The sequence below is a fragment of the Camelus ferus genome, chromosome 33, assembly GCF_009834535.1.
Source record: "Camelus ferus isolate YT-003-E chromosome 33, BCGSAC_Cfer_1.0, whole genome shotgun sequence".
In the NCBI taxonomy this organism is placed as follows: Eukaryota; Metazoa; Chordata; class Mammalia; order Artiodactyla; family Camelidae; genus Camelus; species Camelus ferus.
In genome coordinates this window covers 17,164,719-17,190,000 of record NC_045728.1, presented here as the reverse complement: position 1 = coordinate 17,190,000, position 25,282 = coordinate 17,164,719, and the positions used below count along the sequence as shown (strand labels likewise).

At 40.0% G+C, this 25,282-nt stretch overlaps 1 protein-coding gene across 1 annotated transcript; it reads right to left on the bottom strand.

Moving 5' to 3' along the window:
• Positions 1 to 2,248: 2,248 nt before the first annotated feature.
• Positions 2,249 to 9,653, bottom strand: BTG4 (BTG anti-proliferation factor 4). The gene is made up of 4 exons (XM_032472449.1): positions 9,481 to 9,653; positions 8,545 to 8,682; positions 4,419 to 4,620; positions 2,249 to 2,557 (listed from the first exon to the last, which is right to left on the bottom strand). The coding sequence occupies exons 1-4, from the start codon at positions 9,651 to 9,653 to the stop codon at positions 2,375 to 2,377; spliced, it is 696 nt and encodes a 231-aa protein (XP_032328340.1). The 3' UTR covers positions 2,249 to 2,374.
• Positions 9,654 to 25,282: the final 15,629 nt, after the last annotated feature.

Sequence of the window (25,282 nt, the reverse complement as noted above, 5' to 3'; positions counted from 1 at the left end):
ACCAGCTTGGAACTATTCACGTTAACGGCTGTCCCTAGTACTGTGCTACATAGAATTGTGAGGCAACCTCTGCACTCAGACAAGAACCTTGTGATTGACTAGCACGTCCGTGATGGGCAAGGGGTGCAGGAGTGGTCATCCATGTGCCACTGATCTGTCATCTCTGTTCCCCGGAAGTCATTCTGTAAAACCAACCTTAGAAATTTCAAGAGACACTTTGTTAATAAAACCCTCTGTGTGAAGGTTCTTAGAAACCCATTCTTCTGTCGCAGCCAAGTACTACAGTATGTTTTACACATGGTAACTTCCACACAGTTCTTTCATTTTTCAGTCCAACAAATTTTACACGTAAATAACACCCACAGAAAAAATCACGAATTGAAATCCAAAATAACATCATTAGGGAAGATATAAGGTAGAAATCAGAAAGACTAGACAGGACTGCGACTCACACTGGCAGAAAGAAAGCTTAAAACAATCATGGTCTAAAAAGGAATGAGATTAAAGCAATCAAATAATAGTTATGACAAAGAAAATGATCTACCATGAAGAGAGTTGGTATCCCTGAAACGGACAAAGAAAGCATTCAAATGTAATATTGTGGAAGACTGCTTTAAAAAAATTAAATCTGCAGATCAGAAAGAGGCACAATGTTTCAAGGGGGAAAAAATGATACAGAATGATTGACCAAGACATAGGCTTCAAGTATAAAGAAAGAATCTTTCAGACTAGCAGGCAAAGGAAGTCACCTTAAAATCAAACGTACATTTTCATGTGAGTGGTGCGAGTTGGGGAAATCAAGCTGATCTTAGGTTTCTGGACAAAAACAACAGATTAGAGTGATGGCTATGAAGCTGTAAGAGAAAGAAAACATGACCTAAGATGTTAATACTCAGACAAGTCATGCTTCAAGTATGAAAGAATAACGAGCCTCGGGCACAAATGAGCTCACAGTAGAGCAGCTCTGAGCCGTTTGTGGAAAAGCTGCTTCTCAACAATGAACTCCAGTTAACCAAAGACGACTCAAAACAGATTCCACATTTAGAAGAGAATAATGAGCATTCATAGAATCAGTTGAAATGCAGAACTCAGAAAAGACAGCTATAGGAATAATTGTTTCAGGAGAGAACATAAATGTTCAGCCTTGACATTAAAAAGGTTGTGTATCTGAAAGTTGCCAAGAGAGTAAGAAAAGTTCTTATTACAGGGGGAGAAAAAAACTGTAACTACATACGGTGACAGAGGTAAGACATTGTGGTGATCACTTCAACATGATTTGATATTTGTATATATCGTATATACCTGAAACTAACAATGTCACATGTCAATTACACCTCAATTTTTTAATGACATGGGGAATGAGGGACAAGTCAAAAATGAAGAATGCTAAATTCTGTAGCTTGCATAGCAACATAATCAATACAGTATTTTTTTTTTAAGTTTTAACAACTGTTTTAGCCTCTGGGTGTTCCTTTTTTTAAACCATAAAAGAAATCCTTCAAAAAATTACTTTGTGGTAGAAAATCTTATGACTATTTCAACAGTTTTCAGTTTCGTTTTAGGTTTCTCCATTTGGTCAAGATCAGGCAAAGTTAAATCCAAGTTTCTAACAAGCAGCTCCAGTGGTATGGTTTTCCTATTAAATTGTGTATCAGTTCTCACATCTGTGCATAAATAGAGGATGGCTGGGAAGATGGTCACCATTTAATGTTAATGATGGTAATTTTTGGCTGGATGGGAGAGATTTTTATTTCCTTGGTACTAGTTTTTTCTGCTTAGCTTGAATTCTTCAGAATGAGCTATATCACTCACAAAATATCATAATGAAGCCTATTAAGGGTCGAGAAATAAACCAAATTTTTAAAAGGGAATTTTGTACCTTAAAAAGTAATTTTCAAGCTCTTACTGACCTTATAAGATAGAACAGTGATGGCAGGTAATAAAGTAGAACCAGAATACTCTAGCAAGAGGATAACTCTCCCCTCAGTGAAGGTCTACTTTTCTTTTAATGACTAATAAAGAAATAAGAACTTTTAAAACTTTCTCACAACAAATTCAACTAGGAAGGTTATTAAAAACACAGCACGTTTATTTAAACTGTTCCTTTTCATAATTCATTGAATCTTATCACAGGTCAGTATCTTCATTCTATTACCTTATTGGGTACATTCACTAGTGGTACATAAAACTTCATATAAAATTAAATAAGAATTAAAAGTACAGCTAAGAACATAGTCACGATCTGTGTGAGAGGACTCGCTATCACGCACCCTAGTCCCTAATGTGGTTATTTTTTCTGCTTCCTGAGCCTCTCAACCCTAAACTCACTTCTGTTTCAGAGGACATAAATCCCCCTGAGGGCCCAGCCACTGCGTTACCGGTTCGCGTTGACCCAGTGGTACCTGTCCACGCGGGGTACAGCAGCTGGCCTATGACCCTTAGGGTTCTTATGCAACGCATGATAAGCACTTCCCAGGAGGCCCATACGCCCAGCCGCCATATTCTTTTTGTGGGGCATTTGGAACCAAGCCTGAAAGGGCTGTTTCAAGTTTTCAACCTAGGGAGAATAAAGGGGGAAAAAAAGGAGTATGAAGATTCTCTGTAAACTAATAAACCAGCTCTAAGGATCAAATATAAACCCACAAATCACACATTAAACCTCTCAAAAGCATAGAAGACACAAATGAATATATATCAAAGTAGACCATTATCTTTGGAAAGTCGGCTAGCATTGGTGGGTATGAAATAAGTCACTTCATATCTTTTAACAAAATTCTTTAATCCAACCCAAAATTTAAAAAACACATTTACTCTTCAATAAAAAATGGTTAAAAAAAAAAAAAAACACATTTACTCAAATTTGCATATAGTCCTGTGTTCTTCCCTACCCGATCCCACCTCACTAGCTCAACCCAAAACTGTCTCATCAGGATCCCTGAGGTTAATGTCTACAAACACCCATCTTAAACATCCTGGATGACCGCTGCAAATGTTTTGCAGACCACACTTTGAAAGGACATTGCTCTAAAAGAATAAAGCTGACTTTAGATCTGGTCCCTAGATGATCTAAGCTCTCTCTAAGCATAAAAATAGAACTAAGGGCAAATATTTTACTATATAATTCTAAACTTCTATACACTGAATATGAACTGTATTTATAGTTTAGAATGTCAAACAAGTTAGGGGAAAATATTTGCCAGTAATATGACAAGGGGTTAAAATATTCCTAACCTTTGAAGAGCCTATAACAACACACTAGGAGCTCAAATGATAAATAGGTGAAAAAGGAAAAAATTCATAAGACAGTTAAGTACTTAAAACATTTGGGTACATGAAGTTTTTGTTTTAATGTGTAATTTCATTAATGATACATAAAATAGGTGACTTAATTCAAATGCTGTCTATTTTTCAGTGAGATACCCAATTTTAGGGAAATCATAAAACAAACACTTTCACATAATGCTGGTGAAACACTACAAATAAAAAACATCTTTCTAGAAAGTACTTTGTGGTCTATTAAGAACCTATAATATGTCCATACTCAATGACCCAATAATTGCAACTTTTGAGAATCAAATCTTCAGAAATAACTAAAAGTTCAGACATCTCTGAACCTTAAGTTGAAAAAAAGAAGTTAGCTTTTTTAATATCACAACAATGTGAAAACAACCTAGATGTCTGTCAATAATACACTAGCTAAATTGAGGGAAACAAATGGTAAAAAATATTAAGTATTTAAATTGCTTTAACATGTCAATACATAAGTGATTAAGAAAACAAAAAGTACATGCAAGCTGTCAAGAGATTCTCCCTAGATCAGTGTTTCTTAAACTGTGGGTTGCCACCATCAGTGGGTCACAAAATCAGTTTAGGTGGCTGACATCAATTTAATTTAATAAGATTTTGAGGCATTGTGCCTAGTAAGGTAAGTATGGTTTCACTGAAACCTATTTCCAATATATAGAGATGCATATCTTCCTATAATCATAGTTGTGGCTTTTTTAGAAAAACTACTCTGGAGGTGGAATTCTAGATCTTTTATCGTTGGTAATATTCGAAATGTTCTACAAGTGGTATGTTATTTTCTGTTGCCAAAAAAATCAACTAATATTTAGTCATGAAGGAATTTAGGTGAAAGGAAGTTTATGTATGTTCAAATGCTGTATGAAGAAGTGGGACAAAAAAGATGGTATCTGTCCTGAGCACCCAGCCAAGGAGAGGAAATACAGAGAGAGAAGAAAGAAAAAGAAAAGTAGGAAAAGTTTTGCCAGAATATTAATATTGTGATTTTAATTTTTATAGTTTTGATTTTTCCATGTCTTCCAATTTTTTCTTTTTTTTACTTTTACAGTGAGCATATTCTTTTTAGAATTAGAATAGAAAAAAAAAGTGAGGAGACGAAATGGAACACACTTTACCTGGTAAATGCTCTTTGGATTGCTGACTTTAGGAATTATCTGAGGTTCTTTGTTACAACTTTCCTCATCATCAGAGGACGTGCCAGAGGAGTAATCTAACGTGGCTCTACTGACAGCATCACTGATTTGTTGGGATAATTCCCATTCCTCCCATCTGCCTTTGAAAGAAGCAATTGTAAATGGATGATTTTTCTCACCGTACCTAAGCAGGAAAGGAAAATAAAGCATTCACTAAGGATTTAGTTTCCCATAGGTTTTTATCTCTAATCTTTTCTGGAAACAACTCAATAACTTATAAGAAGAGTTACTTGAAAAAGCAAATTGTTAAGACCTACTGTGTAGCACAGAGAACTGTATTCAGTTTCCTGTAATGAGCTGTAATGGAAACGAATCTGAAAATATACATATGTATGTATATGTATAACTGAATCCCTTTGCTGTACACATGAAACTTTGTAAATTGACTACACTTCAATTAAAAAATATATGAATTTTTTAAAAAGAGGAAAAAACTGTGAGGGCTTGGCCAAGATGGTGGAGTAGGAAGACCCTGAGCTCACCTCCTCTCAGGGGCACACCCAGATTACAACTATTTAGAGAGCTACTATTGATGAGAGACTGGAATCTAGCAGAAAAGGTCTTCTACAGCTAAAGATGTAAAGAAGGAACCACAAGGAGACAGGTAAGAGGGGCGGAGTCACCATGTAGTCAAAACCCACACCCCTACGTGGGCAACACACAAACGGGGGGATAATTACAATTACAGGCACTCTCCCCAAGGAGCAATGGGTCTGAGTCTCACTGAGCCAGGGGTCCTGAACCAGGAAGATGAGCCCCAGGATGTTTGGCTTTGAAGGCCAGCAGGGCTTACTTTCAGGAGAGTCAGAGGGCTGTGGGAAATCGAGGCGCCACTCTTAAAGGGCACACACAAAGTCTCACACATTCCAGGACCCCAGGCAAAAGCAGTCATTTTAAAGGCGTCTGGGTCAGACCCACCTGCTCATCTTGGAGAGCCTCCCAGAGAGGCAGGAGGCTTTGAAGCTCACTCTGGGGACACAGGCACTGGCAGCAGCCATCTGGGAGCTCATTCTGCCACGTGGACACTGGTGCTGGCCAGCTCCATTGTGGAATCCTCCTTCTAGCTTATTAGTACCAGGACACAGCCCCACCCACCAGCAGGCACACTGCCTTAAGCCCCCCTGAACCTACAGCTGCCCCAGGCCACAGCCCTGTTCACCGGATGGCCCAGGACCTGGCTCCATGCACCAACACACCAACACTAGCCCGGGACCCCCAGGGTGCTACAGAGACCCCAAGACCCAGCTCTGCCCACCAGTGGGCAGGCACCTTCCTCAAAACCCCCTGGGTCCCAGCCTCACCCACCAGTAAGCTGACACCAGCCCTAGGACCACCACAGCCCCACAGCCTGTCATGGCAGGACCCAGTCCACCCACCCGCAGGCCAGCAACAGCTCTGAGACAGCCACCTGTGTCAGGGAGCTGCCCCCCAGGTCCCTGCAGCCAGAGAAGCCAGGACCTGCACTAGCCCTAGACCTGGCTGCACCCGCCGGTGGGCGAGCACTAGCCGCAGCATCCCCTGGGCCCCGACCCTGCCCACCAGTGGGCAGACACCACCTCTGGGATACCTTGGGTCCCTCAGCCAGTGGCCACAGGATCCAATCCCACCTACCAGTAGGCTGACACCAGCTCTGTGACCCCTAGATCCCTGTAGCCAGGAACCCCAGGCCCCAACTCCACCTACCAGTGAGCCAGTACTGTACTTGGGGCCCTTTGGGCCACAACCCTACCCACCACAAGCCAACACCAGCTCCAGAACACCTTGGACCCCCTCAGTCAGCCACCCCTGGATCCAGCCCCACTCATCAGTGGGCCAGCACCAACTTTGGGACACTCCAGAACCCACAGCCAGCTGTATCAGGAACTGACCCTACCCACCAGCAGGCTGACACTAGATCTGGAAACTTCCACCTTACAACCACCCACTGCAGAACCCAATTCTGCCCACCAGGGGGCCAGCAGTAGCCCCAGACCCCCTGCCAAGGGTTGAACAGCCAGCTGCCTCATGACCCAACCCCATCAATCAGCAGCTGGCAGCCTCCATACAAGGCAAGGCCTGGCTACCAACCAGACCAGGGACCAGCCATGCCTACCAGACTGCCCACATTAGTCAGTCCACACCACATAAAGACCCATGCAGCCCACACAGAGGGCACCCTGAGAGTATACAGCCCCGGTGACCAGAGGGGAGTGTTCTGCTGGAATGCATACAACATCTCCTACAAAAGGCCACTTCTCCAAGGTCAGGAAATGTTATCAACCAATCAGATACATAGAAATAAAGACAAACTAGGCAAAATGAAGAGACAGGGGAACATGTTCCAAAGGATAGGATAAAACCCCAGAAGAAGAATTAAGTGAATTGGAAAAAGGAAATCTACCTGATAAGGAGTTCAAGGTAATGATCATAAAGATGAACAAAGAACTTAGGAGAGAAGTGAGAAGTTTAACAAAGAATCAGAAGATATTAACAAAGAATTAGAAGATGTAAACAAAAGCAAATGGGACCTAATTAAACTTAAAAGCTTTTGCACAGTAAAGGACACCACCGACAAATGAAAAGACAACATTTGGAGTGAGAGAAGATATTTGCAAACAATATGACCAACAAGGGGTTAATATCCAAAATATATAGACATCTCATACAACTCAACATCAAAAAAAAAAATCAAAAAATGGGCAGAAGATCTGAATAGACATTTTCCCAAAGAAGACAAACAGATGGCTTACAGGCACAAGAAAAGATGATCAACCTCACTAATTATTAGAGAAACGCAAATCAAAACTACAGTTTGCTATCGCCTTACACCTGTCAGCATGGCTGTCGTTAAAATGTCTACAAATAATGAATGTTGGCAAGAACATGAAGAAAAGGGAACCTTTATACACTATTGGTGAGAATGTAAATTGGTGCAGCCACTATGGAAAATAGTATGGAGTTTCCCCAAAGTGAAAGTAGAATTACCACATGACTCAGCAATTCCACTCCTGGGCATATATCCAGGAAAAACCAAAACACTAATTTGAAAAGATACATGCACCCCAATGCTCATAGCAGCACTATTTACAGTAGGCAAAATGTGGAAACAACCCAAGTGTCCATCAACAGATGAATGGATAAAGAAAATGTGATGTATACATACAAAGGAATATTACTCAGCCATAAAAAACAATGAAATTCTGCCATTTCTAGCCATGTGGATGGACCTAGAGAATATTATGCTTGGCAAAATAAGTCATATAGAGAAAGTCAAATACTTTACATTATAATTTATATGTGGAATCTAGAAAGTAAAACAAACAAATACATATAGCAAAACAGAAACAGACTCAAGATATAGAGAACAAACTAGTGGTCACAAGTGGGGAGGGACAAGATAGACAGCATAAAATAAGCTACAAGGCTATATTGTACAGTGCAGAGAATATAGCTAATATTTTATAATAACTTTTATAATCTGTAAAAATTTTGAATCAGTAAAAATTGTGAATCACTATGTTATACACCTGAAACTAATATAATATTATAAGTCAGCTATACTTCAGCTACAAAAACAAATTGAAATGGCTTAATAGCAAAGCAAATCGAGAGACATTATGAACTTCAGCTAGTATACTGTCATAACTGGGGGTGGGACAGGATTCTGTAAAAGCCTTCGGGATTAACTAAGATGAAGACAGGCTAATTTTCTTCTGATTCAACTAATGGACTGAATTGTTGATGGTGGATAACTCTCTTCCCCTTTGATGCCGCTAGTAATACTTGGATGTTGTAATTGAACATTGTCATCTACAGCATAGTATGCAGTGATTAAAGTCAAATTTCGAATACTTTGCAAAAATCTTTGTGCTTCCCGCTCCATCCACCCTAATGGAAGTCTGTGTTGTCTGACAGAGTTTGCATTTAAAATGTTAACCAACCTGTGCCCTCGCTGCTAATCCAGGGCTTTGAAGTATCACCTTTCACAAAGGTGCATAGACCTAACTAAATAACCCAAGGTTTCCAAGGGTCACAGAGCACACACACTGACTCCAAAGAGTTTACTCACCTACAGCACACTTCAAAGGGATCGACCCATATGGTCATCTCCTTTGGAAGTCCCAGGTGAGAAAAATCCACATTACTTTCAGCACAAGCCCTTTCTAGAATAGGATCTTTATTCTGATTATTGTTTATCCTGATACACCTTTAAAAACAAGGAAAGGGAAACAAAGACGTGGTGACAGGTGCTTTGGCTGGAGAATCATGTTGTAGGCAAAGGACTGCAATACACTCAGATCCCACCTCACTCCCACCTTCTCCTGACCCCTTCCCCACCCTCCATAGTTTTACAGGTAAGAGTAAAATATAGCACAGGGCACTGTATTCAATATCTTGTAATAGCCTATAATGAAAAGGTGTGTGTATATATATATATATATATATATATATATAATATATATATCTGAATCACTATGCTGTACACCAGAAATTAACACAACATTATAAACAGACCATACTTCAATAAAAAATAAAATATAGATGTTAGGAGAGGGTATAGCTCAGTGGTAGAGGGTGTGCCTAGTATGCATGAGGTCCTGGGCTCAATCTCTAGTACCACCATTAAAGTAAATAAATAAACCTAATTACCTCCCCTCCACCCCCCAAAAAAACCTAAGGAAAAAATACATATCATTGACTTTATACACAGCAATTCAGAATGTGAGTTTCATTACTAAGTCACACAGCTAGTTCCCCAAAGGTTCACTGCATATTCTTAATAAACACAAATTAGAAATTGCTTATTCCACCTCACATAAGGAGGTTTGTTTCATAGTTCTCAACTGGACAGTCACCTACCACATCTCCTATTTTTCAAGCCCAAGTTCAAACAAATTTTGAGCCCATCAAGTTTTCATTACTTATAGGCTGCCAACAAAATCACTGCAGGTGGTTACTGCTGTGGTACTTCCCTCCACTGTGCGTACCCGATCCCAGCTCTCACCTGAAGGCTTGCCCTTTAGAAGGGCGATCAGAGTGCCAGTGAGTTCTGTACGTTTCAAACAAGATTGTCATCAGCTTTTCCGCAAAGTCTTCTATTTGCTGTTTACTCAATTTATCATGTTTTTTCGCTAATCTTGTCACAAAGAAGACTGTTGTTGCAATTTCATCCCTCATGATTCAAGAAAAGTCTGCAAGGAGGCCTGCAACCATTAAAAGGAAGCAAGAAGAAATTAAACAAAAACAAGGGTCTCACTTACTATCGACATGTAACTGCAACTTGGAAATTTCACATACCTTAAATTTAAAACAGAAATCACTTGCCAGTCCTAAATGAACCCCAAATCAATCATCACTATCAATCAACTCAACTAACCAGTTTCTAACGATTTTCAAAGAAAAAAAAAATCTTTTAAACCCTGTAGTACACTTAAGAAACAAATGAATCATGCCAATTAAGTGTTTTTAAAAGTCCTGATATGAGAGAGTAAATTACACCAAGCACCACTGTTTAAAAACATATTTACAGAGAGCAAAAACATTTCAGGGTAAGCAGTTCTAGAATGTGGCTCTCAGGTTATGCACTTTAAGTGAAAGTTAAGATTAATCAAATATATGGGGGGAGGTATAGCACTCTAGTGGTGGAGTGCGTGCTTAGCATGTACAATATCCTGAGTTCAGTCCCCAGTACCTCCCTTAAAATCAATAAAGAAATAAACCTAATTACCTTCCCCCTCCAAAAAAAAAGAAAAGAAAAGAAAAAATTTTTTAATGAAAATAAAGAATTATTTTTAAAATATATATATATTATACTTGCCAGCAAAAGCTCTCTAGCCCCAACAAAAAGCAGGCCAGAACTAGAAGACACTCTCACCACACCTGTTTTGTGAGTGTCAGGCTGCAGTTTATATAAGCTGGGGCCCCAAAGCCTGATACGGGTTAGCCTCACAGGTGCTGTCCTTCAAGAAAATTGACAGTTTCTTCCACGTCCCCATCAGCCTGCTCCTTGTTAAATGCAGACTGGGTTCCTTATTTAAAGTGTTTAAAGATTTTCAAACTGGGTTTCTATCTTCCACTTTGCAATTCAAGTCTTATCTTTCATGACACAGATTGAGAATCAAGCTTCCCCTTCCACATCCTAAGATCCTACATTCCAATAATTTCATTTCTTTCATTGGAACCGTCAACGTACGAAAGGATTTTGTCTTGGCTCTTTTGTAAAACTAAAGACAACTTTCTGTGAGCAGTCATTATGTCAACTACTTTTTTCACTAAAATGCTTATTTGTAAAATAAGTGGAAGAGACCTCAGGGTTTATCTCGGCTCCCTTGTTCTCAAAGTGTAGGTCACTGATCCACCTGACCTGGACCCACTGAGCTGCTTGTTAAGAATGCGTATTCCAGGACTTGATCTCAGATCCACTGAATCAATGTTTTTAAAGGTGGGGCCTGAGGACTAGTAGTTAACAAGTCCCCTCAGGTGATTCTTATACCCACTAAAATTAAGAACCACTCTACCTGACGTATTAAGTCTTTAACACCCAAGATAAGTGGTCAATCAGGTTGTTCGTCAGTGAAAAGGAATTCATTCTCTTAGAAAGAAGCCCATTTCATTTCTAAAACGTTCCAAACACCAGGCAGCCCTTCCTCCCCTTGAGAAGCCAGATCCAACTCTTTGATTCTCTATGTGTGAGGACTAGTTTTTCCCTCTGGAACCACAGGGGTTTTACCTGATCCTCCACCACATAAAGAGACTCCAGATACTAGTTTTCAGCCTCCCCTGGGTCTCCATTTGGCGGTGGGGGGAGGGGGTAACTATTCTCAGCTTTTCAAACCTTCTTCCCCTAGATCTGCTACTTAGACATTTCACCAAGCTCGGCGCTCACATCTGGGTGAGTTTCAGGTGTCAGGACCCCTCTTTTAAAGCGTGGAGGGCAGACTCCCACACAATGGTCCAGGCGTGCTCTGTCATGACAGAACAGAGTGGGACTGTTACCTCCCTGGCTCTGAACCCTGTATTTCTAGAACGCAGCCTCAGGTGGCACTCACCTTGGTGGCAGGGGAGTCACACCTCTGCTTCACACACTGAACTAGCAAGTAGTCTTTTTCACTAATGCTATGGTTTTGTCAAATCGGCCCTTCCCATACAACGTAATGTGTAAGAAGCTGGGCTTTGGAGTCAGACAGACCTGGGTAGAAACTGCAGCTCTCCCACCCACTATCTGTGTAACCCTGGGCAACCTGCTTAACTTCTTGAACTTTCAGTTTCCTATCTGTGAACTGGGAGGGACCGCAGTGACCTCCTAGGGTTGTTATCAAGCTTACAATCAATAATGTATTGTATCTGGTCTAGCGCCCAGCTAGTAGTCATTACAGGAAGGCAGTAGAAATACTTAAGAAATTGGCTATAAAATCAAGCATCTTGGGATTGAATCCCAGTCCTGTAGCTTACTAGAAACTTGGAGAAGTTTCTCAACTTCTCTCATCTTCAAAATCTCATCTGTAAAAAGGTGGTTAAGAAGTGTACCTAAAGCCTTGGAATCAGACTGCCGGATTTGAATCCCAGCTCAGTGTACTGTGTGACCTTAGCAAGTTATTTAACTTCTCTGGGCCTCAGTCTCTTCATCTATGTAAAGAAGAGAGCAACAGTGCCTGTTTCTGCAGGGTTGTTATGAGAACTAAGTGGAAAATGCCCAGAACAGCACCTGGTCCTCAGCAAACGCTCTATAAATCTCAGATATTACTACTACTAATAGTACAATAACCATCCCATACTGCTTACTGTCTTACCAAGTGCTTGTCAAGATTCAATGTTAAAATTATATAAAGCACTTAACAAAATGCCTGGATATAGTAAGTGCTTAAAAAGTGGTGGCCCCTCTTGTTAATGAATATAAGTTTATATTTATCTTTTCATCATGTCTTTCCTAATGCTTTGTGGATTGAGTGGAATATAAGACTACTGCTGCTGTCCCTGTCACATTCCATTGTGCTAAATTTAGACCATCACTAGGGAACCAAGATTATGTGTGACTCTGATTTTGTCACCCAATAAATTCTCTTATCTTTTTGGCTACCTGTTATCTGTGAATTTGACAAGCATGTGTCTCCTCCTGCAAGTAACGCAGAAACAAACTGAATGGTATTAAGATCAGGAAGAGTCCTTTGACAGACTCCTAAGAGGTTCCTCTTCAAAATGGTGTTCTTTCACTACCATCAGTTTCATGTCAACCAATTAATTCTATCGTAAAATAAATTTCACTTAGAAGTTCAAAATGAATGGAAAATCAATTTAATTTGGGGATCTACTAGGCTTCTATTTCCCTAACAAGATAATATTAATATCTAGTGACAACTACACAAAGAGGTATTTCTCAAGTAATTCTAGAACACATCGGAATATATTCTAGAAAGAGCTACAAAAGTATGTTTTTAAAGGTCACTCTGTAGCTTGTTTACAGTAATAGTATTATTATTTGAAACTACATATATGAGGGAGGAGGGAATAGACTAGGATAATACAAATATTTACTTTAACATTGTTATGAACTAAGATTTTCAATATAAGAAAAAGGAATAGAAGTACACACTCAAAGAAATTAAGTAAAAATCCTTTAATGTTAAATTTGAAATGGCAATATCAATATGAACGTGTTTTTCCACATACTAACATATGTAGTTTAGTTCTGTCCACTGAAAAGGCCTAGAATCAATAGATAGCCCTAACATTCATTTTGTGGTCTCTAATTACAATCACTTAAAAAAAAAAAAAACCCTTGGAGAAATGGCTGATTCCAGTTCTAATTCAGGGAATGTATTAGATGAGCCTGGAACGTATTATGCCAGAAAGCAAGAAAGCTTTACAAAACCAGTGGGTCATATCAAAAGACACGAGAGTCAACATGAAGAGCTCCAATTGGCCAAAGTTAAGTCACTCCCCTCTTCAGGGTCAACACAATCAGCCCCCAGCTGCTGGCACTGTCAGATGATGATGGCTCAAAGCTGCATCTCTCGTTGGGAATTGCTCTCAGAAACCAGACCACGGTAGTTATCCCTTGCCCAAAGGGGGGCCTGCAACCACTGACTGGCTAGTTGAGGGTACAAACACCTGCCTCCATGGCTCAATTTGCAGACACTCTGAAGAGCCATCCCATCTCCAGAGTCCCCCAGAAGACAGGCAGAGGCTTCACCTGCAACCAGACCACTGGTCCACCTCTCCCTCTGCCCAGTCCTATCTTTCTCACTCCCTTATGGGTGTGTCTCTCAAGAAAACACCCCAGTAAACCTTCTGCATGCAACTCACCATCTCACAGTCTGTTTATAAGGAGCCCAGTCTAAGACAGCTAGTACCAGGAATGTTTTAAGGAAGCAGATTCTATGACAGGATTTGGGAAGTGGATTCCTCACTTGTTGGCTGGAATGAAAACCTCCCTCATGACTAGTGGTGGTAGAATATGGGTATAGATGGTTCCTGGCTTGCTGGAGTCGTGTAGTGATTACAACCTTCCACCTGTGATGAACTGAAATGGAGGACAAATACTAAGAGGTGCACTGGCTAGTGTAACATCGTTGATGCTTAAGAGGTATGAGAAATGATAATATAAGGACCACATAATGGAAAGGGATGGCTGAGCACCTCAATATCTAGTAAAATGACATGATTTAATCAGGCTAGTTCAATTCAGTTCAGTAAGTGTTCACTATAAGCCCAGAACATGTAAGAATAAGACACAGGTGAGAGTAGGACCTTAATGTCCTTCCACTTCTGCTCTATCTGACGTATTTCAGCTTCTCATTCCCCTTACTCCATGGTGGGGGTCCCCAAACTGCTGCACTTAGAATCACCTGAGTATCTTTTTAAAATACTGATGCCTGGCTCCTACCCTCCAGACATTCTGATTTAACTGGGATGGCGTGCAACCTGGGCACCAGGAGTTTTTAAAAAGATTTCCGCGTGATTCTGATGTGCAGCAAAAGTGGAATCTCATTAAGATAGATATCTCCTAGCTATCAAGGAGATTTTTATCTTATACTTTTGATTGCTTAGGGATGCCTTAAGCTTAACAAAGACAATTATGACCAAGTTGCATCATTTATTCTCATCTTTTCTAGCCTTTGCCGAGATAACTTTTGCAAAGGTTATTTTCAGAATTTACATTAGAAGTAACAAAACTGAAAATCCGGACAACTACTCATATACTGCTGAAATAAAATTTTCTTCAGAACTAAAGGCGACGTATACATTAGCACATACTCAATTTTTTTTTTCCTTTTCAAATGCTTTGTGTTTGCATTTACAATATTAAAATAGTGCCAGGTGTTTAATAATGCTTTCAGTATGTCACCTTCCCAGATGACATACCACTCTATTGTACTTTGAGTCCGTGAAACACATTTGGTGGTGGCTTTGAATACTTTCCTAACATTATTTTCTGTAACAGGTCCAGGCAGGCCTTGGAGGTTATGAATAGAAACAGTAGAATAACAATGTACTTAGATTTCAGGAAAGAACAATCAAATAGAAACTAAACATCATGCGAGACTTCCTTCAGTTACTCGTCTATGATGATTGTAAACATCTTATTTAAATCACCTCCTACACGTTGATGACAACTCTCCCTTCTGCTAAAATGAACATTTACTCAGTGATTTCAGCAACTATTTCCTGAATATGTACTACATACTAGATACTGCTAAGTGCTGTGGGCTTAAACAAGTTTCAGCTTTTCTTTCAAGAGGTTTATGACCTAGAGAAAGAAATCCGATATATACACATGACCATTTGGATGCAGAGTTTGAGAAATGGGATACTAAAAATTACTTCAAGTTTTAAGCATTAGTAACCAAGACAATAATGTCATCATTGAAATAACTGAGTTCAGCAGAAGAGCCAGTGTAACCATTGGTTGGTTCCAACTGAGGTATACTGAATGCTTAATGGCAATTAAACACCCAAGTAGTAATGTCCATTGAAAGGATGTTAGAATTTAGCAGAAGTTTCAGTCCCAGTCATCCTAAGCCAACCCCATATTTAAATAGAATGGAAAATGTCTGTTGAGTTTTGAAGACAAAAAAAACCATTCTGCCACTTTTTTTTATGTAATATCTAAAATTCCCATTCTAAGACATTTATTCCTTTGATTAAGACATTGTCTTTACACCTATCCAAATTCATCAAACTGTACATCTGAAATATGTGTAGTTTACTGTACAGGAATCGTAACATAATAAAGGTGTTAAAAAAAAATAAGAGACATTGTCTTTCCAGGATTTCCTTTTGAAAATGTCATATGGGTTATCCAAAGTAAAACAAAAGAATTATGTTCTGTCTAGAGAGGTTTGGAAAAGCAGAGAAAGCCTGGGGTAGGGGGGTGCATCACAGAAAATAGTGGATACATGAGGTTTCTGGTCATTCAGAACATGGATGAAGAACAGAAAGGAGAGGATCAAACTCATATTTTAATACAAATGACTACGTATAACATAGATGCAATATATCCTTGTTGCTTATACAACAGGATATATTGTTCAGCACAGGGAGTGATAGCCATTATCTGGTAAAAACTTTTAATGGAATATAATTTGTAAAAAATACTGAATCACTATGCTGGATACCTGAAACTACTATTCTGTTGTAAATCAACTATATTTCAATTAAAGAAAATCCTGTCCTTCTAAAGAAAAGAAAAGACATATTTTACCTTCTTATTAAGTCTGAAACAGAGATTCACATGGTTTCAAACATGAATGTGACCAAAATGACTTTGTAGAAAGTAACAGTTTCCAGAATTGCATATCTTCATGTTAACATGAGGGGAATTCAACTTGATCGCTAAGGTATCTTTAAGCCCAAAGATTCACCAATAAAGATTTACCTTGAAAATCTGACTCTGCATGTGTCTTCTTAATCTTAGCTAAACTTCACCTATAAAATGAAATTATTTATGCATATGTGTTTAAAATAGGCAAAATAATTTTAAATATCGTCTAAATTGAACATTAAATTGACTGGACTTTGGATGTCATAGCCAGCCTTCTAATCAGACCTATTTGATTTCATTAGTTTCCCTTCCTTAAGTTGCAGATTACATCCATAGGCTCATCCATCCTTTTGCAAATGCACATCATTGCTAATGAGAGGGAAAATATAGATGTTTTAGCAAAAATTCCACTTCTGAAAAAAGTGTATTTTTTTCTTGACAATAGCAACTAAATTGCACCATTTTCTAAAGCAACTATCCTAAAACCCACACATGAACTCACTTCCATTATATTCAAACCACATCCAAAGGAAGTCACATTAATTGTTAAAAAGAACTACATATGCCAAAATGTTACCTAATAAAATTCTGCTCATGTAATATTAATTTGAACCCAAAAGAAATTAAGTTTAGAGCTACCTAATCTACTAAGTGAAACTCATTCACTGATAAACTAAATGAATCTTAAACTATATGATTCATCTTCTTCATAAAGTTACCATATAAGTGTTTTATTTATCACAAGACTTTTTCCTACTGTATTTGTATTTTCCATGTGTATTGTTGAGCACACAAAATGGTAAGTGGCATTGTGCTAGAGGGCACAAAATACATACATATATATATATAAACTCATGCATGAAGTTGGAAACCAAGTTATGCTGCTAAAAATAATTCAGGGTATGAGAAAAATTATATACAATATTCTGTACTAATGTAATAAATGTGTGTTATATATAACAGCCCTCTCTACTACTATAATAAAATGCTGATTTCAAAATGCAATTTGAGTATTGGATAATAATACTATCTTACTAATGGAAGATATAAATCGTAGAGTAAATATATTAAGTGCAAAGAGTTAGACAAGAGAACTGTCAGGATGAACTAAAGGCACCAAGGAAGATTTTACCCAGGAAGTAGGATTTGAGCTTGTGATTTAAACAAGCTATAGATGAGCTAAAAGAGAAGAACCAAATGAACTTGACTAAATGTAAGCGTGATGAAACCCTTGAGAGATATTCTATGGATGTTGAGGAAATAAAGATAACAAATGAGAGTTACTGATTTTTAAAAACTAAAAAATATCAATTCTGCCTAGGGAAAAAAAAAGACTTAAGTACCAAATGGGAAAATAAAAATTAAAACAAGAATAACTAGACAAATTGACACAACATTGTAACTGACTGTATTTCAATAAAAAAGACAGACAAGAAAAAAAAAGGATAAGTAGACACAGAATGATGCTTAAGAGAATGGCATTTTTAAAGTACTTTCATTCTCGTAAATGAATAAACAAGATAATCTATCATTTTCCTTCTTTTGGTTTCACAGACCTCTTGAGGAGAACAGACTTTCTTCACTTGTGCACCCAGATGATTTGTTGAGTATACTGGATCCCTAAAATTCTCAAATTCTCTCTATAAACCTTGAAAATCTACCTGAGGTTTCTTGGAGCGGTGACAGAGGTTAATCAGTGGTGAGAAGCAGTCGGGAAAGTTCATCTGCTGACTAACAGCCTAGAGAAGTTCATTGCCCCTTGACTGACTCACTGAATCAAGCCCTGACACAAACCTTCCGGTGGAGCCAGTGGGTCATCCCCTGCCCTCTGGCTCATTCCACTGACAGAACCTTGTGATGTGGTGGTGTCGAGGCAGCATTCTCCCTTGAATTCACATGTGTCTATGACCCTGTTTAAAACAGCATGGCTTATAAATAAAAAATAAATAAATAACCACAAGTGAACTTACTTACACAACAGAAACAGACTCGCAGACATAGAAAACAAATTTATGGTTGCCAGGGTGGGAAGGGATAAATTGAGAGTTTGAGATTTGCAAATACACACTACTGTATATAAAGTAGATAAACAAGTTTCTTCTGTATAACACAGCATATTCAATATCTTGTAGTAACGTATAATGAAAAAGAATATGAAAACGAATATATGTATGTATATGGATGATGGAAGCATTATACTGTACACCAGATATCGACACAACATTGTAAACTGATTATACTTCAATTAAAACAAACAAACAAACAAACAAACAAACAAACAACAGCACGGCTTCTGTGAGTCCTCTCTTCTGCTTCTCCTTGCGGACTATCACCTCTCAAGGTTTACTTCCCCCTGCCAGCCCCTAAATAGGAAGCAGATGCTCTCAAAGTTGGTCCTGAACCTCCCACTTTCCTCGTTCTATTCTCTGTGCAAGAACAGCACATTGCTGATAGGCACCTAGTCTGTCCTGAGTGGACAGGTGCTCGAGGCTCATTGAAAAATAAGACAATGTGCCTCTCTTGGAGATCTCACTTATCCTTGTAACTTCAACCAGTACAGCTTCAGAAAACTACTAAATCTCTCCTTTCAGTTCCAGCCTCTTTCCAGCGGTCCAGCTCCAAATACCTAACACCACTACGATGTCCTTCCATTACCCACAGCTAAACACACCTAAACCTAAATACATCATAATTCTCCTCTGACTAGATCTGCCTCCCAGCATCTCTATTCGTCACTGAAACCTGGAGGTTAAGTTTGATCTCTCCTTGTTCGCTGTAACCAGTCGCCAAGTCCTGTGAAGTTCCCTTCACAAAGTCTCTTTCATTCATATCATATTTTCTACACAGCTCCACACCTAGGCTATTAAAATTATCTCCTAAATGGACTTTGTCTCCTCTGTCTCTCCCTCTTCTAATCTATGCCACTTCATTCATCTCCATAAAACAACACATCATATAAATCATAGTCCCCTCAGACAGAAGAATGAGATTAAAATTCCCTGGCCTAACATCCAAAGTCCTCCACTATCTATTGCCTATTTACCTGACTCTCTAATTTTATTTCCCCAGTGGGGACGCACTCGTTGCCCTCCCGTTAGCCATGGATATTACAGTCTCCATGAGTTTGCTGGTGTTTTTCCTTCATAAATTGCTCCTGCCACTGAGAACATCCACTCTCCATCTTCTCCCTTTATCTACTATGTTCTACGTTTCCTTCTAAACCCAGTTCGAGCCCATATTTTTCATACAGCCTTCTCCATGTCCCAATCTTCGGTGATTTTCCTTTTCCTTTTTCCTAAATGCTGGCAATAATAAAGCTTCATTAATATTTGGAAGTCTTGAAGCACCTGTTAATCTAACCATCTTGGTACTTAAAATAATTATATATTATATAAATATATGAATAATATATAACTTATTACAGTGCATGTATCAATAAAATTAATATACTAGAACTATCTTAATTATCTGTGTATACAAATTGTCTGCCTCTCCGACTAGACCATAGATCTCTAAACTGTGTTCTCTAAAGACGGTAAATATGCAACAAGTTTGCTCCTGCTGCTAAATCATAGCTAAGAGCTCAAGCAAATTTCATTGTGAAACTTACTTTTCAGATGGCTTCTGATGTACTAAAAGATAGATTAAATTAACATTTTCATGTGGAAAGCAACAGTATTGATTAATCAATAAATGGAAACGAAGCTAATTAAGAATCTAATGCACTCCTACTAATGAAGGTACAATGAAATGGAATCCGAAGTATTAAATTAGAAAAATTGTTGGCGGTTCACTTTAGCTTGAAAGAAAATCTCCTCTCATAATGAAACAGAGTCATTGAGTTTTAGTTCTTCAAAGGCACCAAGTTGACTTCAATCCAGTTTGCTTCAACATATAACCTAGTTCCTAAATGTAGTATCAGGAATGTGAATAAGGTAATGTGACATTTATTGACCTATATAAAAATCAAAACATGGTTTTATATTTCCTAAGAGAAAACATGCATTTAAAAAAGTTTTAAAAAGAAGCTCTAAACGCCAATAATGTCTCATCAGTCTGATTCTTCACTCCGTCCTCCCTAACAAAAGCTATGGAAGATAGAAAATGTTCAGACGGTGTGTTTGTGTGTGTTGAAAGCACAGAATAAGTTGTCTCCATCCTTTGTAAATTCCCAACTCCCATCACTCTAGTTTTTAATCTAGGAGTGGTAAATTTAGCCAATATAAATTTGCCAAACCTAAAGCAGAAAGTGTTTGTTGTCTACACTCTTCTTGGTTTCTTCCTAACGACCTATTGCCCCTCCTTTCCATGGTGTGCCTTCCTCATCTCCCTAATCACCAAATGCCCAGAAATTAAATACAACAGTAAACAATTGCCCTGAGAGGTACCTTCCTGATGCTGTCTAAAACAAATGCAATCTTCTGTGTGAGCATTTAAAACACCCCAAGCATTCTTACTTGGATTAAATCATGGGTCTCCCTGGTCTCCAGGCATGTCTAGACATGAACCATAAAGGGAATGAGATCCTTGGAGTTTCTCTAGTAACTGTAGGCCAAATCAACAGCAACCCCAAGAACAAGCATTCTTTTTTTTTTTTTTTAGACAGAACCAGGCCACACATATTTTTTCTCGTTATTTTAAATTTTTTAATTGTGCCACCTACAAAATAAATGGCATTTTAAAAATCTTATTTCAGGAGGCAATGCATATTGATGGCTTTTATATATGAGTTTTCTTTCTTTTTCTTAATGATCTTTGAAGAAAAGCTTTAAAAATCTAAATTTCGAAGCATCTACTGCAACCATTGCCTTGGATGGCAGCAATTCAACTCAGGTAAGACATGTAAGATGGAACTAATAACCATAAGACATCAATCAAGAAGAGGTATTAAATATTGTACTGGGTAAAAATAACTAACAATTTGAAAGAACAGAATTGTTTTTGTAACTATGTCCTGAGACTTATAAGCCTGCATATTGCTAACGGAATGGAGGTTATTTCACTCCTGATTTTATTTATATATGTATATTTAACTATAAAATACAAAATTGGCTCTACGTTACCTCTAGAGAGCTCAGAGGTTAATGACGTCTGATTACAGCATGTTGCCTGATAAGCTCGGTATCCTGTACGTGGAAAAGGATTGTGAGGGATTTATGGGATGTATTCTACAATGCTGTGCCTCTCCCAAAGATACGATGAAATACAAATTCTAGTTAGTCGTAAATGACTTGCCTTTTGCAATTTAACATTACAAGTTAATTTTTACAATTAATGTTTTCTCTACTGTACATTGTATACTTCAGTTTGGTTTCTTACCCTTCACTTTGGTGTTCACAGAACAAATGATGCATTTAACAACAACAAAAAAGTACTGTCTTTCATATTCAAAGATAATGCTGTAACTCACTCAAACTCATCCTTGAGAAGTTCTTCTGGTGTTTTAATGGTGTGCGTTTGGAATTTGTGTTGAATGATCTAGGTCACCTGTACCTGTGCATGTTACAGTGGCATCTCTGAGACCACTTGCTGGGTTTAGGGAATCAATCTATAGCTGGGAGGTTTTCCTTTGTGGAAAATTACTCAGAACTAAGCTTTTGGGACCCACAATAAGTACCATGTATTAGGCACTTGAAGACCATATTGGGGTGGGGGGAGGAATACTTCCAACTGAGTTCTACAAAGGGTGTGATCAGAGAATATTCTTTATCCCCATCTGATTCACTCATTGAAGGAAAAGAGGGGAAGGAGTAACAAAGGACAGAATTATTACTAGAGGTCTCCCAGCAATCCCTCTTTGCCCAATCTACTCCACAAGCACACATAAACAAATCTGCATCATCAAATGTGCAACTGTGAGAATAAGAAAATGAAACTGGTAACAAGACATTGTTTCTCTGACCTCCACAGCCCTCACCCTGAACATCCAAACTTAGTCTTGCTTCAAGGACCTACTCTAGTGCCACCTCCTCCATGCCCCCCACCACCACCCCCTTCTATTTCTACCCAGTTTAGTAATTTATTATATACTATCTCAAATGGGAAATAATGTATGTTCACTTGTGTTACCACCTAGATTGTACACAGGGAACATAGAGTGAATGATCTTAGGTGCTGAACATATAGCAGGTATTTAAATAAAATGCTAGAAGTAGGCACAGTTTTGCCTAAAGCTGACCTAGAGAAAACAAAACTGTGGCCCTGATCTCCAGAGGGCCACACTTCGATCTAAGTAAAGAGTTGGCTGCTCACTCTGACTAGACGGTCCAGCTCCCACCTCATTGCGGGGCCCTACGAGAGTGTAAGAGAACCCAAGGGGATTGCAAGGGTGCATATGGAACCTCAAGAGCAGTCCTCCTGCACATCACAGGATACCCAGGCCCATGTCCATTTAGAAGATACGAGCCTACAATCTGGTACCTGCCAAGCTGTTTTCCCTGATGGGGTTGGGCATGAAAACTGGGTGGACTTGTGGGGCTTCTTGGGGAGGGGGAAGGGGTGAAGGCGCTCTCAATCTCTCCTGACAAATCAGGAAAAGAAACTTGTTAAGATCTGTGCCTCTGTCTCCTGGGCCTCTTCCCTACAGGGGCCCGCCCTCCGCCCCGTCTCGCTGTTTCCTCCCCTCCCCCACCCGCCCCTCCCCCATCCCACCCCATCTCGCGCCCGCCCCGCCCCCTCCGCCCGCGGGGTTCCAAGGGCAGTTGGCCCTCCACGGCCACGGTCACTCGGCCACTCAGAGCTGCGGGGCGCACGGGGTTGAGAGAGCCGGCTCTAGGGTTTGGGCTGGGAACAGAAGTTTTCTGGGGCGGGCCGGACCTGGGTGAAGGAGGTGGGAGCCGAGCCGAGAAAGCCAAGGGGAAAGAGAAGGGAAGCGATTCTGAGCTGGAGGGCCCTTGGGAGCCGCGGGAGGCTGCGGAGGGTAGGGGGGAGGCGGGGCCCAAGTGAAACCAGCCGGCCGGGCGCCCCCCGCGAGTCACCTGGGCCTGGGGGGCCCGAAACTGGGGGTGCAGATCCCTATGGAGCGCCGCCCGCTGACGGTGCCAAGTGTGCGCGGGGAGCCCGCGGGGGCCAGCGAGGGTCCCCGGGGATTGCGAGGCGTCCTCCGGGGACGGTCGCCCTGGCCCTCGCGCCCAGGCACTGTCGGGCGTCGGCCCGGATGAAATGTGGGGTCGCGGCGGCCCGATCCCGCGACCAGCCCGCTCGGGGACACCGCGTCGGCGCAACGGACTGTCCAGGAGCTGCAGCCTGTCCAGGAGCTGCAGCCCACGGGCGCCCGGTGCTCGGTTTGTAGGCAGTGTAATTAGCTGATTGTACTCTGGTGCTTACAATCACTAATTCCACTGCCATCAAAACAAGGCACAGCATCACCCGCCGCCCCTCCGCGAGGAAGACGCCACCCTCTGCGGCAAACAGCGGACGCCGAGCGTTTGAGAGGAGCCGGCTGCGCTTCGAGATTTGATGCGTCAGCATTTAGCGCTGCTGGCCGAGCACGTTGTCAACGTGCGAGTAGCCTCTGCAAACTCCGGCGGGCTGCTGATTCTAGATACAGTTACACTGTTAACTATCTCTAGGGGTAAATGCAAGACTGTGCGATCGCATGTTAAGGAAAGCGAAATCTGTGGTGTTAAATGGCTTTAAGACGTTGAAATTGCTGGCTGGAACCCCCTATGTAATGTTTAATGCTGTATGCTGTGATTCATTGTACCTCTTTTTTATTATGTAGTAGCGTATTCACCAACCAATCAACTAAAGTGAACTACAACTGAATCAATGATTTGCCTATCACAACGTAAGGGGCACCAACCTGAGACTGCAGTTTGTGATAAACCTTTATTTTTTCTGTGAGTCTAGTTACTAGGCAGTGTAGTTAGCTGATTGCTGATAGTACCAATCACTAACCACACGGCCAGGTAAAAAGATCTGGAAATTCAACCAGATGAGCTGCCTGTGCATATTGAGGTGTTTGGGAATGTGTGTATTTGGGGGTGGGGGGTGGGTTGGAAGTGAAGATTGGGGATTGGCATTCGCTAATATCACCCATTGCCTATTTCTCATTGCTCAGCCAAGAGAGAAGTCAACATTTTGGCTGCTAAATATACAATGTATGTAATATATCTTATGTGTCTCTTTATATACTATTTTTCAGTATTCAGGTTCTGAACCAAAAAATTTTCAGATATATTAGGGAATAGGATATTTTCCTGAGCTGTCATTGTATAGATTTGTGATTAGCAACTTTTGAACTATCTTTCTGTGAGACTGTATTAATATCTTGAAAAAATAGTGCCATGAGGTCACTATGAAAACTATAAGACACTAAGGAAACTAAATTGTGATTATTACCGTGTGTCCATTTCCTTTCCTAAGTTGGTTTTATGATATCCATCTCAATTCCTGCCACAGTAATTACGACTTTCCTAACACTGAAACGGTTAAATTGTTCCTAAATTAACAATCTCCCAGGAAAGCTGTGCATGCACACTTGTTAATATTGTTATAAGAAGGCATCAACACATTTTTTCTAGTGTATTTTTCATGAAGGAACTAAGTACTCATCAGATGTACTTCTTTTAAGTAATCATTTACAACGAAGTCTGAACAACTTTTAGTGGGACTGAGAGTGACATTACACTCTAAATCGAGCTTCTTTCCGTAAGATTGGTTTTAAAGGATTCAGAGGGGGAAATGTATAACAAAAACGCTAACAGGGGTACCTATCAGCGGAGTTCACAACTTTAGCTCCCATAGGCAGGATGTTAGCTACCGTAGTGAATTCTCCAACGTGTGCAGGCCCAGAACTTCCCCCATAGTAGGTGCTGAGCCAGAGCAAGTCTGGTGCGCAAAGGGGACTGGGGCGGTGGGGCTAAGGAATTGAAAGCTTTATTTAGATATATTTCGGAGAAAGGAAGCTGGGCGGGGCGGGGGAGGCGGGTGGAGGGGGAGGTCGGTAGAAGTCTGACTGAGGATATAAGAGAGCTAAAATGCTTCCCCACTGACTCCCAACAGGACAACACCCCCCAGGGTTGATGTTTTGACTCTTATCTCG